At 36.2% G+C, this 19,728-nt stretch overlaps 1 protein-coding gene across 1 annotated transcript in view; it reads right to left on the minus strand.

Annotated features, from left to right (window-relative positions):
• The window catches only part of MINDY3 (MINDY lysine 48 deubiquitinase 3), a 45,933-nt gene that overhangs the window by 14,939 nt on the left and 11,266 nt on the right, over positions 1-19,728 (minus strand). The window contains exons 6-10 of the mRNA XM_072328491.1: positions 18,270-18,384; positions 17,705-17,778; positions 17,196-17,275; positions 12,357-12,427; positions 11,181-11,261 (exon numbers count right to left, since the gene is read on the minus strand). Of these exons, the coding sequence (XP_072184592.1) occupies positions 11,181-11,261; positions 12,357-12,427; positions 17,196-17,275; positions 17,705-17,778; positions 18,270-18,384 (421 nt within the window). The remainder of the gene's footprint in view (positions 1-11,180; positions 11,262-12,356; positions 12,428-17,195; positions 17,276-17,704; positions 17,779-18,269; positions 18,385-19,728) is intronic.

Raw genomic sequence — 19,728 nt, forward strand, 5'->3', positions numbered from 1 at the left:
AAATGCAAAGATGTATTATTTCAAACATAAACTACCAAGTTATACTTGGCTTCTACTTACAAGTATTCAATTCTGCCCATATAAACCAAGAACACCAACTATTACTTCTGGTCCTACCTGCCCTCAGACTACAGTGTTTAACGTAGTACCTTCCACAATTTCAAGCAATGCAAACATTTATTCATTTTAAAGTCTCCCACAACAGGTTTTAGCTTGAAAGTCCAATTGCAGATAGTGTGTCTGTTGGCATTTTAGTTTTTCAGCTCTTAAGTTGTTTCACTGAACATGTACATGGGAAGACCTTACACAGTAAGTCACATGCTCCATTACATTCTGTTGCCACATGACAGATGGCAGCAGAGGGGTAAGCTGACAGAATGAAATCTGACAAGAAGTGCGGGTTGAAGCAAAGGTGTGTCACCAAATTCCTCCTGCAGAAAAAAAATGGTACCCAGTGACATTCACCAACACTTTCTGAACATTTATGAAGACCAAACAATGGATGTGAGCACCACGAGGCAGTGGCTGGTGCATTTCAGGAGTGGCAACAGCCAGATGAAAGACGAGCCACATTCCAGATGGCCACACACAGCTGTCACGCCACAAAATGAAGAGCATCTTCATCAGCTTATCTGTGCAAACAGGCTTATGATTGCAGCTATGTTGAAATACAGCCTGTTGCTGAGAATTTGCACTATCAGATGGTGTTACTCTACATTTTCCTATCTGTAGCTATTTCCATGGAAATAAATACTTTTATTTCTTTTTGGCATTACTTTTGGAGCACCTCACATGTTATATATTAAAACTTATTCTTCCCCCCATGAAGCGTGATGTTTCAATTGTCAAAGCAAGTCATTTGAAAGGGTAAATTAGAAAATTACCTGCCAAGGAGGGATGACAAAAAAAAAACAACAAAAAACACAAGCACAAAAAATCCAACAAACCCAAACCCTTTTACATGTTTGAAATCATTCTCACCTTTCACTGATACTGCTGCTCCATAAATAACTTAAATTCCAAGATTTTAACTGTGTATATGCAAACCGCATATATCCTTTACTTAGTATATCATTCGTATCCACTATCCAGAAACAAAAAGTTCAACAAGTCCATATATTTCCACTGAGGTTAAAAAAAAAAAAAAAAACAACAAAAAAGCCCAACTGCTCCCCTCCCCAAACCAACCAACCAAAGAAACCAAACCAAATATAGCCCCCCTCCCTCCTCCAAACACATCTCCCTGACAGCAAAGCTGTAAACATGACAAATATCTAACCAAAACATACTTCAGCTGACAAGGCTGATATTTCATTTCATGTGCCAAAATATACACCCACCCTCAAGACTTATGAATTGTATTTTGATGAATCCCATACATTGGAAGTTCCATATAAGGGAATCCCATCAACTGCTGATTATTATGATTATTTTCAAAACTAAGTACAACATGTTCCCCCAAATCAAGTTTCATCTATTGGCCCTTGTGATACACAAACAAGTCACTTCATATTACTTGAAAAGTTCTCATTAGTAGTACCAGTTATTTTAAGATCCCAAGTCTACCCTTGGAGGCAAAAATTACTCTTCCTAAGTTTTAATGAAAACATTCCAGAGTTTTTCATTCTACAAATCAAAACCAGAACATAATGACTAAGCTACATTGACATTCTGGCCATGAATTTTTACAGACTTCTCTCTGAAAGCCCTGTTCTGTTACCCCTGAAAATGAAATCTGTTTGCAGATGGGCTACTTTATAATTCCACTCATAGCACTGCTGAGTGATACATACAATAATTACATGTTACAGTACTTCAGAAAAATTCACCTAAAAATTATAGAAACAATGATTTATCAACTATTTAATTCACTACAATTTCACTTGAGCTGCAAGAATGAAGGTTTAATATGATCTTATATTGTAGATAAACGTGTTTTTCCATCCTATAATCTGTGGCTTTCAAGACAGTAACCTTTCCAAAATTCTTTCCTATGAAAACAAGACTGATGGATCTGACACCAATTCCTGTATCTCTGACTGACTTCTGAATCCACTGTCCAACTTCATTTTATTTAACAGGACTGGAATCTCAAGCTCCATCACTGAAACTGGAAGCCAGGCAGAGAAGAAATGCAGAAGCTTGCATTCCTAGCCAGACCGAAGGCAGACGCTGCTGTTAATGACTGCACTTGGCAGTAGGCAGACAAACCTCAACCACCACAGGCACAAGCTCAAAATGGTGATTGCATGCCTGGCTCTTGTCACATAGGCCTTCACAGGAGTTAAGTGGTAGGTACAACTACAGTAGCATATATACCATTGCATACATATATATTGGGAGTGAAGACAGACATACAAGTCAGAAAGAGGAAAGAAGGAAAAATGAATTTAAGAGTCTAGGAGACAACCTGCTGAAAGACAGGCTTTGGGTGGTCTCCTCCTGCACAACGTGCCTTGGCTTGGAAGCACTTTCACCATATGGGATGAAATTTAACAAAATATTCATTATGTACTTTTTTGTTTTTTGAAAAGGTAATATGGAGGTTCTCATGGACAAGCTGTGTATCAGTCAGTAGCAAGGATGCAAGTTTAAGCTCCCAAGCACAATATACTACCATACTGAAGCAATCCAGGACACCCAAAATGACTGGGGTGGTAGAGCATGTAATATAGGAGGAGTTGAGAGGACTTGATTTCTAAAGTTTGAACAGAAAAATCATTGCTATAACCTTAAACTACCTAACTAGACATATGGAAGACAGAGCCAGACTCCTCTGGGAAATGCACAGCAAAAGGACAGGAACAATGGGTACAAGTCACAAAACAAGCAATTCTGACTAGACATTATTTGAAGAATTTATTTTTCATACATGAAGGAAACCACATGTTGGAACAGGCTGTCCAGCAAAGCTGTAGAGATAATCAAAATGCAACAGGACAACGTCCTGAGCAAACCTGGGTAGGAGCTGCTTTCAGTGAAGGTCCTGACTCTAAAACCTCCACTAGATCTTTCCAATCTTGTTTGCTCCATATTTCTATAATGTTCTAGCTTTACTATTCTGATCTTACAACTTCAGCCAACCTTGCTGAGACAATGAACAAGTGCTTAAAGACATATAACAATCTTACTGTACAAACTTCCTCTACAGAATGGTCTCTATTTTCCCTTAATTTTTACCCAATGTAATTGAGAGTTAACAGATTCAAATGTATAATTATTTGACCAAGTGAACTGTGATCTGAACTCAACCAATAAGCTTGAAAGTTCTTATCCAAAGACAGCTATCCACAGGCCAACGTTGTGCAGATTTTTGAGTCTGGATACTACAAGAATAGCGTGTTAGACTTCAAGACCCTCAGGGGAAAAAAAAACAAAAAAAAACAATCAACAACTCTGCTGATACAACTCAATAAAATCTCTTAATATTCCCTTCTTGGAAGGATTTCATGAAGTCAACCAGTAACTCTGAATGAGCCAGTTGCTGACATAAATTCGCTTGTTCGCTGAGCTGCATTAGTTCAGAAATGTTGACAATCATACCTATATACCTGTTGAAAACATGAAAAGCAAAAACATTTTTCCCCCTTCACATAGCTGAGATGGCATCATATGACTAGAACAGTCCCCTTAGCTGCTGCCTTATCTCTTTCCTAAGTATACAATCATGCCAAAATCTGATGTGAATACTGGAACACATTACTGCATTTATTTACTTTCTGGAAAGGAGCACTCCACAGCATGAAACTATATCTCCTTCTTCCATTCTTCACTTGATGCCAGCTTAACTACTAAGAAAGCTGGCATTTCCGTTGTATGTGATTATATACTATACAATAATTTGTAGTCATAGCTTTTAGATAGCTTTTAGGCAAAGACTTTAGAAAGTTTTTATGGGATTAAAAAAAAAAAAAAAAAAGAAGTTTATGCCTTTCCCCCCCATCTACTCAAAAATTCTGAGTACAATTAAATACCGATTACAAATTCTGAGTACAACTGAATACAAAAGTATTCAAACAAAAAATAATTACATTATTAGGGGGAGTAAAATCATTTTGAAAATCAAAAGCTTAATGTTTTGAGAAGATTTTGAGAAGTTTTAGAGAAGATGACTTCTGAAGCAGTTGTACTTTTCAAGCTTTCCTAGCTAACCATAAAAGCATGCACAAGTCAGGAGCTGTTGGATACTGGAAGGATTCTAAGTTGTTTCATGCAATATTCAAGTGATAACTGCACAAGAGAAGGAAGGGATCTGTCTGTAAGGCAGTTACATAAAGACATGTATAACACCTGGTTTCTAAACACTGCCTGCCGAGTGAACAACTGCAAACACAGCACATGCCAAATGCAGAATTAAGATTGCAACTGGTTAGCATTAATGTGGACATTAATGTGTGGACGTACCTTGTGCCCAGCCAGGGGAACATGAGAGAACATTATTATCTGCACTTTTTTTTAATATAAAACTTCAGAACAGTATTTGCTGGACAACTGTATCCTGTTGTACTACTATCTAAGCAATAGCATAAACAACAGTTTGCTACTGAATATAGCAGAAAATGGAATTAGAATGGTAATTATGGCAGAATTCAGTTGAAAATGAAGCTGGAAAGAAAAAGGTACTTGACAAGTGGAAGAAGCAAATGATGGAGAAAAAGCCATTAGCATTTTGTTTTTCACTTGAATTGGAATTAGGAATTACTTCATTTTTATACAACATTTTTCTGTAAATATCAATGTGATTGATATTTAAAAAATGTAATACAAAAACTGTATAAGTTGAATAACGAGCTGGGATTCCTATTCCTCCAAATTTGAAAAACAGAATATCTACCCGTCATGTGATGACTCGAGCCCCCAAGTCTTCGCTATTGTATCAAATATAGCTGGAACCAACATTGGTTTCATACCTAAAAGGGATACAGAATGATACAGTAATGTTCTCAGCCTCCATTTCTATGTGTTGACTTTCAGAATTTACTTGATACAGTGACTTATAATTTACAAATCTTATTATTTAGCAATGTCCTTGATGCATTTAATATTTGCAAGACATTCTGCACATACTGCCAGAAAGAAAGAAAAACTTGTGTGTTTCTTCTAATATCAAACAGACTGACATGCAAGCTAGACACTGCTCATAGCCTCGATTCTGAAACTAAAGGCTGCACATCCTACTAGGTGATAGAAAGTACTTTTACGAGGTAGGATCCAATCAACCACTCTACAGTCCCCAGTTTCAGTTCTTGTATGAAAGTCATTCTTTGTATTATGAAGAAAAAATAATAAATCACAGGATTCTTTGCCTAGAAACAGGCAGTAAATAAACCACAATTTCTGTAATGTGTCCCATGTTTTTCGCAACAACAGCTCTATAAACCCACTACAACCTATTCCACTGAAAATGCCACAGCATACAGAAACAATGCACCAATTAAGTTATAGCCAAAATAATTGTTTCACGGGGGCAATTCCACACAGGTCTAAAATACATTCCTACAACCCGTTGCTAATTTTTACAAATCAGACAATAGGTTATTTCTTAATCAACTGAAAATGCAAACTCAAGACTGAAACAGAACACAGGCTTCAAAGAGAAGCAGGTAGTTGGAAAATAGACTAAATAAGTAACTGCTAGATTAGAACCACTTTTCTTCCTAACTGTATTTTAAATAGACATGAAATGACTAAGGAACACCATTTCTGCAAAAGTGGGTAGTATGATATGCATGGTCATTACTCAAGCATATTTTCTTCATAACTTTTCCTATTTGGAAGTGCTTGTATAGTAAATAAAACTGAGATCCCAGCAGGTCACAGGAAGTTCCTTCATTTTTCCATTTGTGGATCTACAAAACATTCTTTATATTGTGCATCTTTTATTTCCTATTTCATCTTTCCCTCATTCTTTTTCAAGATGCGCCTCATGCAGCAAGTAGTAGTATTTTATTTTGAATTATCAGATCTAAATTTTAGTGAATCAAGAGTTCCAAGTGGAAGTGCTAAACCTATTTTCCACCCCATTTTACAAGCATTCATCTAGGCTTGGGAACCGTGTGCAACGAGACAGTATAAAAACCAATCCCTCATTTACTTCAGCACTAAAAAAAAGTATTGAAATGTAGTATTTCTGGAGAAATAATTCTGTGACAAAAAAACTGGAGTAACGAGCAGATGAAAAGCAACACCATCTAAGCTGCCCTATACTCAGTCTATTTCATGTACAAAAACTGAAACTTCCTCTCTGAAAGATGGACAAAAAGTCTTTTCCTGAAAGGAATTAATTTGCTTAGGGGCATATATAATTACATTTCATGGTTTATATCAGCCAAGCATGAGCAATGTCCTTAAACAATTACAGTCAAGCACTACTTAATAGGATGAACGTTAAGTTTTGTAAAGCTTGAGAAAATTTTATTTATAAGGCTAAGTTGCTGATATTAGTCAGAGAATCAGGATGAACAGAGAAAACAGTTTTTCAGACAGCAAAAGCCAAACAGCTGGTTTGGTTAACACTGAAAGCCTTATGCCCTCTCTCAATTTACTGAGAAACGATAATGTAAAGGTCTGTATCTCACCTGTTCTGAACAAATAATGCAAACAACTCACGACTGAGTTACCTCTTTATGACCCAACTAACCAGCCAGTCCTCCTGAATGCTACTCTTATCAGGAGATGTACAGTGTTTTTGACAAAAGTGATATAAGCATTACAGAAACTTGACCTAACTGTTAAACACAGTTTTGGCCACAAACAATGAAAATACCTACCACTGCACCCAGTGTTCAAAGACATCAACTATTTTACTACTCAACCTCAAGAGCTGTAGGAGTATCAGATTGTGCTTAAAGCAATCTCCTCAACACATCTAAGTATATTACTGTACTCCAGCCTTGATAAAATTCAATCATATCACTTTAGAGTCCATGGTTATTGCTTTCCTTTCCTTGCTATACACTCTTTGTCATTGCACTGTGTTCCTTTATTCTTGCAAAGACTCAGAAAAATGCAGCAGTCCTACCAAACTTTGAGAGGACTTGAATCACCAACACTAAAGCTGGAAAATCCATGTCAGATCTACCTGAAAATTTTAGCAGTCTCTTGACCTTTTGACTTTGGACACAATATTGTATGTGGTAACCATAGCCTTTCTGGTCTACTGTCTGCATTAGCATGTGATTTAGCCTAACATTTTTCATGGGATTTCTTACCATATCTTCTGAGCTCTAACCTTCTATCTCTTGTTCAGACCCACCCATAGACCCACACATACCTCAACCTTTTCAATCAACCTTTCTGCTGTACTCTGCATGTCTGAAGCACCACCAGAAAGGAAGAAAAAAAAAAACAATCTGTCTTTCATGTCTTCTCTAGGACTGTAGAGGATACACCCAGTTTCCTTCCCAAATCTCAAGCAGAATACATGGAAAAAAAAACGTTTCCTGTAAGAAGTTGGTATAACTACTCTGAGGAGCTTCAATTATTTCTCCACTAATTAGCTTTTTTTTTTTTTGTATAGATGAAGTCCAGATTTAATAAAAATAAAAGGAGACAGATGTGCTTTTTACTTGCAGCACTGTCAACTGGCTGCTAATTGCAATAGCCTGAAACACAGAAAATAAAAGAAGCGTTTCTCCTGAAGAGTGCCCCAAACCATGCAAATGTTAAGGCTTCTTATGAAAACTACCTCCAGTTAAAGAAAGAATTTTTATTTCTAATGAAAGAAATGAGAACTAGAAATACAGAGACTTCAAAAATGACAGTGCTTCAGATTTAGAGAAAATACAGCCACCGTCACTTTGTTGGACTTAGCTTCATTAAAAACATATCTGCAAATATACACAAATGCATCAGACTCTTTCACTGCAGCAAAATTTAAACACTATTCTCTTCCCTGCCCTGTTATGTGCTTCAAGTCAGGCTCACACATTCTCATTTAGAAAGCTACAATGTAATTAACTATAAAGTTAAGTAAGCTTTTGAATCAACACTGCTTTGAGGTTAAGTTCCTCTAAACTTTTATATAAAAGCACAGGCAGCCTTAAACTGTAATGAGGACAAAAGCAGTAACTGAAACAACATGGCCCAACACAGCATGAATAAAGGTTATTAAGCAGCGCCTTCAATGTTTTTCAACATTTCCTCTACATACAGTGCTGCAGCAAGGAAACACCTCACCTGAAGATGTCATTCCACCAACTAAAAAATACAAAAAATTAAACCTAGAATTTCCTTTGGTAAATAGTGGTGAATTATTTACATGGATTAAAAAAAAAATAAAAAAGCACAGATTTCTCCATAGAAAACCTCTCAAACAACAAACAAAGGAATGGATCAGAAGTGCACATTCTCAGACAAATATGCATCTGTAGTAGGAACAATTTCATTGCAGTAACTCTGCTAAAAGCAGAATAAGGTTTCACAGTCACGCTCTGTGATCTTGCAAAGCTGGAATAGAACAGATAACTTACAGAAGTGTTTTATTTTGAGGTTCCCCTTTCCAACTGCGAGACTACTATTCTAAAGAAACTTGGCCTTTATCCTAAGAAACTATTCGGACAAAACAACCCTTGTGAACTATGCATTATTCAGAACAAATTAAATTCACTTGTTTAACAATAGCATTTATACTATGAAGTGTAACTTAACCAGTAGACTCAGCCCACAGATAGCACAGGGAACTCCCTGCCCTAAAATTCACTCAAATTTTTTCTTTTTTTTTCCTTTCAGAAACGTACAGCAGATAGATACATCTGAAAAGTCACTGTTAATTTGATCAGGGCTATTGACAAGAACACAGCAGCACCTGTCTCTCCGGCTCTTAATCAGCAACATAAAACCAAAATCCTGTTACAGTCCAGCTGCTGCCTTACACGTCTATATTCCTTCTACCAGATATCTGGACAATCCTGCTCAGTACAATTCCACTTAATCAAAGAAACCAGAGTCTATGGAACTACATACGCAACTACTTCCTGAAGTGAAATTCTTCCAAAATCTGACTCTGATTCCTTCTCTGCTGATTTATTTGGTTACTTTTGAGTAGTACAATAGTAATGACTGGATTTTTCTACATGCATTTTATTTTCTTTCATGGCCAGTGACATTCTCTGTTACTGTTTTGAAGTTAAATGCCATACACTGCGATGCTCCTCTTTAGCCCAGTTCTGGCAAAAACCACTGACTCAAATTCGTAATTCTGCTACAGCAATGTCAATGTTTGCTCAGTTGTTCTTCTGATTAAAATGACTGTTTAGGAAGAGAAGTAAATGCCTTTTTTTTCCCTGACAGGCGATGTTATCAAGAATACTGCAGAAAGGCCCAGAAACCAATTTAGGCCCTGAAAATATGGAGAACAGACTACAGTGATAGAAGTTAGAAAAACTCTAAGAACAGACCCAACACAGCAAAACTGGGACACTTTCTTGGAAAAGCATTAATGTATAAATGTTCAGATGTCTCTTCATCTTGACTTTCCTGCTTATCTGATTGCTCAAGTCTAGAAATGCTACAACGCTGCAAATGAAAACAGACAGCTGTTTGTCAGCAGGTAATATCCAGAAGCCAGAGATAAAATAATTGCTTTGACACATTTTTTGGTATCGCTCATATAACATTTCAATTTGTTTGTATTCTTTTACACAGTGCCTGATGACACTCGCATTCCTAAAGATTCTGAATAGCCTCAGTTTGCCATAACTTCCCATTACAAGGGTCATAAAAATAACCAAGAGCTGACCACACAGTATTTCAGTGAAAGCATCACATCCTCATCTCTACTTGTCAGAGGCACTCAATTTCTCAATCTCTTCCATACAACCTAATTTTTGTAAAAATTAAAGCTGATTTTTAGAGGGCATTTAGCCTTTTATTTACTTAAATTAGCACCACCTGAAAGGGACACTTAGCATGTCTGAAATAGAAGGAAGTTCTCATCTATTTTCTTTCACTTAGAAAGAACACTTCCACAGAAGGAGGAGACATCTTGATGGGTATTCTTATGTTTCCACAGTCTGTACAAGACATCATCTACTGCATCACAACTTACTCATACTGCAGGATGGCCTCAAATATATCTATCTGTAAATAACTGTTTGCCTGGAGACAGGTCAGCAAAGGCCCAGGAAGAAAAACACTTGATTTTTTTCTCTGATAAGATGTGCTCCAATCAAAGTTGCAGTTTTAAGGAAGAAATTATTTTTTTCCCCAACATTTCTTCATACTGACTTCGTACAATTCTGAGAAATTTTTCAAAATTGAAATAAACACAGCAATAAAAATAAATAAATGCAGAATACAGGCTAATTTTTGACATAAATTTAAAGAAAATTACTTTATTTCTTCATTTTATTTATGTAGGAAATTCAACATAAAGAATTTATGGCCCTGATTTTTTGTAAGTTCTAGTACATTCAAGAATTGTACCTAGAAAGAATAATTCATTTGTAAGATATTAAGTTATTAAATTTAGGGAAGTTCATTCCACTAAGTTCTAATAAGTACCATTTGATGTTTGTATTTTTAATCAGAAAGGAGTGCTCAGCACAATGTAAGCGTAGGAAAACTTATCTTCAACAAAAGAAATAGAAATTGCCTGCTCAGAAACTCAGGTCTAAGATTTCAAACTGACTTATCTCAAAGGTGTTTTATATGTTCCACAGATTGCCACTTGTATAGATTAGAACAGATATAAGGAATTACTGTAACAGTCCTCTATTTTAAGGTAGAACAAAGATATTTATGGTAATAGATTAAAAAAATCAGTGAAAGTACTGTCAGAAAGATTAAACTACTAATAGGAATCAACAGATAAATCTCTCTTGTACCACTGAAATTTAAGACAGCGCATATCATAATTATGGTATTCTAAATCGCATTTTCCAGTATATTAACCTGGGGCCAAAATACTTCACTAAAATTTAACAGATATCATTAAACCACTCAAGTCTGCCTTCAAAGGAAGGCTCAATTAAAAGTCTTGGCAACCATATTTTATATTATAGCCACATGAAATTCATGTTGTAATAACACCTGAACTACAGATTTACATAGATTTATCTGTCTGAGGTTATATAACAAAAAGCCTGAGATTGAAAAAAAAAACAACAATGATGACAACAACAACAAAGACCAGCAATCAAATAAACACCCACATCCATAAACACCCACATCCAACATACCTTGGCAAAAAAGACTGTGAGGTGCGTTTCACTGCCGAGTATCCAGATGGGGAACTTTGGAGATTTCAAATAGGAGCCAACCTAATGTGCAATGACATCAGAGTCACAAAGGAAACTCAGAAATCTTATCAAGTCAATGACAAATCAGTTTGTGAAGATCCAAATGCTTTGAGAACTAATATAAAATGCTCTAGAAAATACAAATAATGTAAAATAGTTAATGTGCACATCTCCAATTCCTGTCTGACTTGGAAAACAATGTAACTTACGCTATCTAGCTGAAAGATGACATCACTGAGGAAGTGGTATCATCAATATCAAATATTTCAACCTTGGAGACATGCTGAAAATGCACAGGAATAACTAACTACTCTTATGTAACAATGCTATAATCAGATGCAGAAATGAGACAGAAGTTCACTTGACCTGCTAGCTGGTTTTGGATATATCGATTCAGAATTGATGTCTAATTAATATATGAGAGTGTCAGTCAATACACAATGCTCTGCAAACTACACAATCAAAGCAGAAGCCATGGACAAGCAAAAAGGCACTCGAAATTAAGGGCATTCATGCTGTTTCAAAAATAGTATTTGTAAAGCACAAAATTTCCCAAAACACTCATGGAAATTCTGTGTCACGATGGGAAATGACATGGATCAAGCTGCACTTCAGTAGTGTGTTTATTTGTGCACATCTGAACACAAAATAACGTCTATATGTTGAATCTTTCAGATTCAAAACACATTTCATAGGAGTTTTTTCACTTGTGTTTGTGGATTGTTTTATCTTAAGACAGTGACAGCATTTTACTACCACTATTTGCAAGTCACCCTGGGACTTGATATTGTGAAAAGAAGTTTTTTAACTACCAACATCACCTGCAGTAAGCATTATATTTAAAAAAAAAAGAGCTTCTGGCTACCTTAAATTGGTGCAATCAAACTTTAACTTACAGTAGCATCAAACAACATTTCCCTAATAAGATGGATTTAACAATTGCCCTATTTATCTGCACTAGCATAATATTATTCTCAGTTTTAATTGGAAGTTGAACATCCATTCAGAGTTCTGTAATATCTCCTTTCATCATTTGCAGCGGAGCTTGAAGTAATACTGTCAAAGTCCAAAGCACTCAAAAAAAGAAACTAAAATTTAAATCAGAAAACAGCTTACCTTACAGTATCTCAGAGATTCCATCAGTGTCAGAAAGCCGACTGTTGCTTGTTTATGTATGCCAAGAAGTTCTGTTCAAAACAAAACCCAAAACTTAAAGAAAAATCTGCAAAGCTTCTCTCAATCACACCCTCTTGCTCTTAAAACTGGTTAAGCAGCAATTTTTAAAAGTCATGCAGTTTCAGAAAATGTAAGTTACAGTAAAATGAAAAAGACAAGAGTTGAATAATTTCCCTCTCGCAAAGGAATAAGAACCAAATAGGTGTTTGTAGATGAAGACTGCTGCTGATAGCCTCTTTTCAAAAGTTGCTGGATTTATTAGAAGCACTTGTAAATTACACTAAAATTATACTCAAAAATAATAGAAAAACAGCTTTTCCAAAGGGAGAGAATCACACACATGTATGAATGAGCACGTGCACATATTACAGCCCCTTTCTGAGAGTTCCACAGCTTTATTTATGCTAATGATTTCACATTCTGAATAATAAGAATTTTGTAAATAGTAGTTCTGTTAGTACAAAATAAACTGTTCCCTCACTTTCATTTTCTATATCAACTTCCTTTTATCATACAGCCCTCAAAGCACACACAGCTGGCAGAAACAGCTGAACTATTTACATACTAGTGATTGAAAGAGCACTTGCAAAGCCTTTTTTGTAGGTTTTTTTTTGAGTACTTTCAAATGCAAGCTTAGAAACCAGTCATAATTGTAAGGATTTGAAGGAACTCTGGGCTTACATATATGCCATCTCAACAGTGAAGCAGTGTCAGTGCCATGCTTCCTTCTTTAACTGACTGAGTTTTCTAACAGTGGATACCAGTCATTACAGACATGGTTTAACTTTTCTCCCCACTGTTAAGAAAAACAAAATCAAATTTACAAACAATGGCTCATTTAATACCTTTGTGGACTGTAAGTAGAACTCGTTACTGTAAAGCTGCTAGTTGTACATGTAGAAGAACCACTTTGCAGCCTATAATTCTTAATCCCTGAAAGCACAGTTTCAGATCAATCTTCACATTTGCTTTAATTAAAACATAAGGGATTGCATAGATATTACTTTTCAAAACCTCCTTATCTCACTGACTTACAACTGCACTGCTATAAACTGCAATACATTTAGACAATTCATCTTTCATTTGAGCCGCAGGAAAGAGAGCTCAAGATCCTTCAAACTAAGGAACAGCTTTTATTGTTAAATAACACTTATATGTGGGTGAAGGGAAACAAATGACAGAAGTAAATAATGCTATATTAAGGAAATAATTTTAACACAGACTTTAATTTGAAAAAGTCAGTTAAAAATCAATAAAGTTCAGTCTGACAAACAAAGAATTCAGAATACAAGAAAGAGGACCAAGGAGTAACATTTACTATTCAGGAAATAACGATTCAAGTTATAATTAACAGGTTGTCCAGAGATGTGGCAGAGTATTCCTTTTCGTATACATTCCAAAACTGTTTGGACATGCTCCTGGGCAATGTGCTCTAGGCATCTTTGCTTGAGCAGGGGGTTGGACCATAAAACCCACACAGATGCCTTACAACTTCAACCATTCTAACCATGACAGTAGCAGCAGAGTAGGAATATCCTAAATAACCAGTAATCAAGCTAAACAGACCATGTATCTGAAAGCTATTATGTTAACTTCAAAGTCAAAGAAACTCTCACTTCACAGTCAGCCAACAGTGGAGACAAACAAAAATCCCCGTTAGGCTGCATACTGGGTACTGGTTAGGCTGCGGTTGGACTTGATGATCTTCAAGGTCTTTTCCAACCTGGGTAATTCTATGATACAAAGGGAGACTAGTAGCACTAGCCTGAACTTCAACCTTGCACATATCTTCTCCATGCAGAAGGAAGTAGCATCCTTGAACAGATCTTATGGTAACACAAACTTCATCTACAAAATTGAGTATATATGCCTCTGGTCAGAAAGTTAGATTTTTTTCTTTTTAAAAGTAGTTTTTGCCAATGTAAGCAAATTTTTAAGTTTCTTAAAAGGGAGAAAATCAGAACCTTTAAAGGAAGATCAGGCACAAACTAATGAAGACTTTAAAATGTAATGAGACTGTTGCAAACAGTATCGGAATACCACCACCTAGTGATAGATTGAAACATCACAAATTCCTGGCAGTTTTTAAAAAACCCAAAAGATTACAGCATTTCATTTTTTCCATATTAAATTGCTGCGTTTCTTCTTGTTCTTGAAAAAAGGACGCTCACTCTAAGTAACATCAGAAAAGATTTGAAATTAAAATACTGAACTGAAACTAAGCTCGGTAGCTCAAGCAAAAACACACGCCGCACAACTCAGAATGCAAAAATAATAATAATAAAAAAAGATTCCTCTAGGATTTCTGTATTCAGAACCACATCAAACAATAAATTTGACTACTCCTACTTCCAGTCCCCTGCTATATTTCCTGTTCCTTGCTCCCCTACAACACCTTCTCTTGATGCCCATTATTCCCTTACTACCAGCCTAGGAAGGCTGCATCGGCAGAGTAGTTACACTGCCAGTACACGTTTACTTGTGAAGCAAGAGGTACCACAGGACTTTTGCACAGTCACCCCTACGGGAGGCAGTAATTTCTCTATTTTGTGTGTGTGAGTCTCTGGCAGTTCTCATCTGTCATAAAACTCGTGAGAACCTCTCCTTAAAATGCCAGATGCACAATTTGACTTAAACTAGCTATGTCCAAAATTACCTGATGAATGAAGAACAGACAAATGAATACCAATTGTCACATACTGGCCTTTTAAAAATAAATACTACTCCCTATACCTTGCTACAATTATGTAGATAGCTCTGGGAAAAAAAATAATAGAATAAGATCTTAGTATTCTTAGAAGACTGTTTCCATCTTGGAGTACTAATGAATGAAGTCTCAGAAAGATAATCTGAAAGACAAAGGAGGGAAAAAACTGCACACTTAGTTAAGACAGACACATTCCAAGTTGCAGATCCTAATGGAACTCCTTATATGAACCTGTAGCTAGACAAAATATGCCTCGGAAAATTCATTATTACCTTATGTATCGAAAAGAAAAGAGGGGTCTGGAGACTATAAAAGAGAAAATAAGTCAGGGTACTTAACAGAAACAACAAAAAATGCTAAAAAGAAAAAACCCTGAACAAAGGATGATTTTAACCTCCAAAGAATCTTGTAACAAACTAGTAATCAATATGCATGCAGGAGAATGATCAAAATCAAAGAACAGCCAGTATAGACTCATCAATAATAAACCACCGTAATCCAATCTTAATGCCCTGGAAAGAAGCCTAGTGAAGAAAAGAGTTACAGTATCCAAATGACGTTCTGACAAGCCTGATGCAAAAGTATAGCCTCTATGGAACCATAAGGAAGTAGAAGTCTAAAAGTCTCAAAGGGGATTACACTAACTGCTCACTGTAAAACCAGTGCATTTCAATTCCAATTCTGAATTGAGACTTATACGAATCTATTCTAAGTCTATATGCTTATATGAATCTATTGTAAATATTTTGGGCAATGACTTACATTACAGAAAATCCTTGTGAAATATATGCTGATGAACCTGAGATGTACTTTGTAGCAGTATGAGAGAAAAGGTGAACACCTTTAGAATTCAAAGCATTTATTGTTTTAAGATCATCTTCTCTTTGCATGAAATAAAGGAAATCAAACAAACAAAAAATAATTGCAGAAGCATTAACACTTAGGAAGACAACATCAAGGGAAAAAAACACAAAACAAATGAGGATCTGGACAAGTACCAGCACATCAGTAAAAGAATCAGTAAGTACTTGTAACAAGACGTGGTAGAACCACAGAATAATTCATGTTGAAAGTGATCTTTAGAAGTCACCTACTCCAAACATCTACTCAATGCAGGCCCAATTAAATCAGAGACCATGGAAAGCTGTGACCAGTTGAGTTCTGAGCATCTCCAGGGGTGGGGATTCCACAACCTATCCAGGAACCTGTTCCAGCATTTGACCATTCTCCTGGGAAAAGTTATTCCCCTGGTGCTGAGATGGAGTTTCCATGTTACAGCTTCTGGTCACAGACTCTTGCTCTTCCACTACACACCTACGAGAAGAGCCAGGCTCTATTTTCTCAACACTTCCCATAAGACAGTCATAGACAGCAACAAGCTTCCCACATTGCATTCACCTCTTGCAATGAAACAAAGGCACTCTCTCCACCCCTACTTGTACATCATGTGCTCAGCCCCGCTTATCCTCATGGTTCTTCACTGGACCTGCTCAACTATGTCAATGTCTCCCCCACACCGGGGGGCCCAAAATGGGACAGATAGCACCAGTGTCAAATATAGGGAAAAATCATTTCTGGCTAAACTCCTAATGCAGCCTAAGATGCTGCTGTACCTGCTCAGAAGGGCATACTATGATGACTCATGTGCAACCTGCTGTTCACATGTTCCGGCTATTTTCTAAAAAAACTACTTGCTCGACACTCACTAATGCTGATGCACAGGCTTATTCCATTCATGACGCTCCCAACAGCTCATTTATCTAGCCTGATGAAGTCACTCTGAATCCTCCAGTGCCTGCCTCCAATGCACTGGCATATCTTCCTGACTTGCTGCAACTGCATGCCATTACACGATCCAAGTCATCAGGTATCTTATGATACCAGCCTGTAGCTGACAATCTCCGATATCAACATCAGTGATTTTGTGCAAGTATACCTTATTTTCATTGCATGTCTGCTTAAATCAAAGGACAGCAATGAGAAGAAATCAAAGCAGAGATACATCGTATTCCAAATGTATAGGAGAGCATCCCATAGTATGTAAAAATTATGAACAAGCATAGTCAACTTACTCATTCCTGAACATTCTCTGTCTCCATCCCACACGTTAGAAACAGCATGCCCCGTCAACAGGAGGTTAATCAAACTTTGGCTATGTAATAAAAAGAAATAGCCCATTGAAAGGGACATCAATTACTTCTTATAAGGTCTCTACACTTAACAAATGAAAAACTATGTTATTATTTAATCAGCTGAGTAGATACATTAACATTTTTTTAAATTACAGTGTATTTTTTAATTCAGCAACACTAATATGATTCCTACTCTTCCCATCAAATGATTTGATATAAAAATATAGCCCTGAAATTGAGAATTCTTCCTCTGAAAACTCAATATTAACCTAAGTCTTTCCTCAAAACTCACATACAAGAGGGAGTAAGCAGTGAAGAGATATGCTATAATTGTTGCTTTTACATACTATAATGTTATGACTGAATCCTTCTAATAATGCCAATAATTTCTTAAAAATGAGCACATTTTTCTATTCTAAGTAGCAGCAACCACACCTTTCCCAGCTTACCTTCCGTGACCATAAACAGGATCTATCAATGGCTCAGTTGCATCCTCAATTTCATTTTTTATGTTTTCAGTACCCTGCAGAAACATAACAAGTATTTTTGCCTTCCTCAGGATTGAACAACAACATTTACAACAAAGTGTAATCCCAAAACACTACGAGGCTGATATCACATGAAGTGAGACATGAACACACTTATTTCTTGTGATAGCAAATAGAAACACAAAGCAAGATAATACAGTAGTAAAACAATGCTACTAGGGAAGCTGATGTTCTTATGTAATTAAATGAAACCAAAACACACTCATTTCTCCTGATACCAGGGATATACAGGGAAGGATGTTTCCAAAATCTGTAATTCTCCCAGATAAGAGGAAAAAAACAAACCAGGGATTAAGCTTTTCCATATTTTTATGCTGCATATGAATTGTAACAGGAGTGAAGATGCTATTCTACCCATTTAGATTTATCACCTGACTTAACTGTTCATGGTTTTAAAGAAAAAGGGTTACCATGACCAAACATTCTGTTAATGAAGACGCACACAATAATCAAACAACCCACAAACCTTTGTCAGTATCACAGAATACAGAAAGAGTAATACTCCAAATCTGTTTGTCCACACTGAATATTGATCCCAAATTGCATCCTTCAGCTCAGGGAAGCTTTTGAATGCGCGCTTGCTAAAGACAAAAAGCAACAGAAAAAAAGAACCTATTGAGATGAAAAAGAACAGCACCATGAAGCACAAACAAGACATACTAAGACCTAACATGAAACTGTCCAAGTAAAACAGCCTAAAACTAGCGTTACACATAGAATGACACAGCAGCTGTTCTGTTGTTATCATAATTGCCATAGAGTCATTAGTATTTACCCACAAAATGATGATAAATCTGGAGCAAGGTGTAAAAACGTACATTTTATACACAAACACCAAAGTTAAAGTGAAATACATTTGTGAACAAGTTGAGTAGCTTGAACCAGGAATTCTACTAAACGTTACTGAAATCATGATGGACTGTGTGCCCCAGAATGAAATCTGCATTACACACTGTTCTGAAACGACCTTCAGATCAAAAATGGTGGGAAAAAATACCACTAGGTAAAAAGTATTTCAGCCTTTAGAAGTAATTACTACATTTCCCTTGAGAATTTGACATTAGATTCCAGATTTGGTGGAAAAAAAAAAAAAAAAGAACAACATTCAAAGTGGTACATCCACATTTGGGAAAATACTTGGTTGCTGCCCCGATGATTACATAACACCAAGTGATTTGTATTTAAAAATAAAAAGTAAAAAGTAGAGAAAGGAAGAGTTCCATCAGATTCCAGTGAAGTAAAATACACTTGCCCTTTCTTGGGAAATTAACAGCTGAACTCTGCTTTCCAGAACACAAATATTAGTTTTCATTGAGTAACTCAAACTAGATCACATTCTCCGCTTATCTGTACATTTGTAAAAGTATACCCATATGTGAGTTTTCTCTGGCCAACACTTGAAAAATTTAAATTGACAAGGCAAAGTCATGAAATCCATCGCTCAACTTGCTCTAGAGGCAGAGAAAAGGGCTTAACTGCAATTGAGAGACTGTGAAAGATCAAAGTGGGTATCAATAATTCATAGACTGGGATTGGGGAACAAATCAGTGTTTAGATTAGATAAAGTTACAAAAATTGTAATGTTCTCCTTTCCTCATGCAACTACAGCTTGCTCCTTCAGCCTATTATTACTACTGAGGACAATAATCAGCAGTTATTTTACTCCTAATAAGTATTATTTTCAATCTCAAGTGTTTTCTCTTGCTCTTATTTTCCTCTTTTGGCATTTATTTTTATCATACGTAAAAACTGTTTGCTGTGAAAATAGAAGACAGTTGTCTTTAAAGACAAACTCAGCAGAACCTCAAGCTCTGTACTTACGCCCATGAAAGAAAAGTTCAAACTTTGCTTTTTTAAGATTCTGTTTTCTATTTGAAACTTCGATGCACACTTCCTGTGTAATTTCAAATCAATACTAGATTACA

This window comes from Excalfactoria chinensis, chromosome 2 (assembly GCF_039878825.1).
Source record: "Excalfactoria chinensis isolate bCotChi1 chromosome 2, bCotChi1.hap2, whole genome shotgun sequence".
Lineage (NCBI taxonomy): Eukaryota > Metazoa > Chordata > Aves > Galliformes > Phasianidae > Excalfactoria > Excalfactoria chinensis.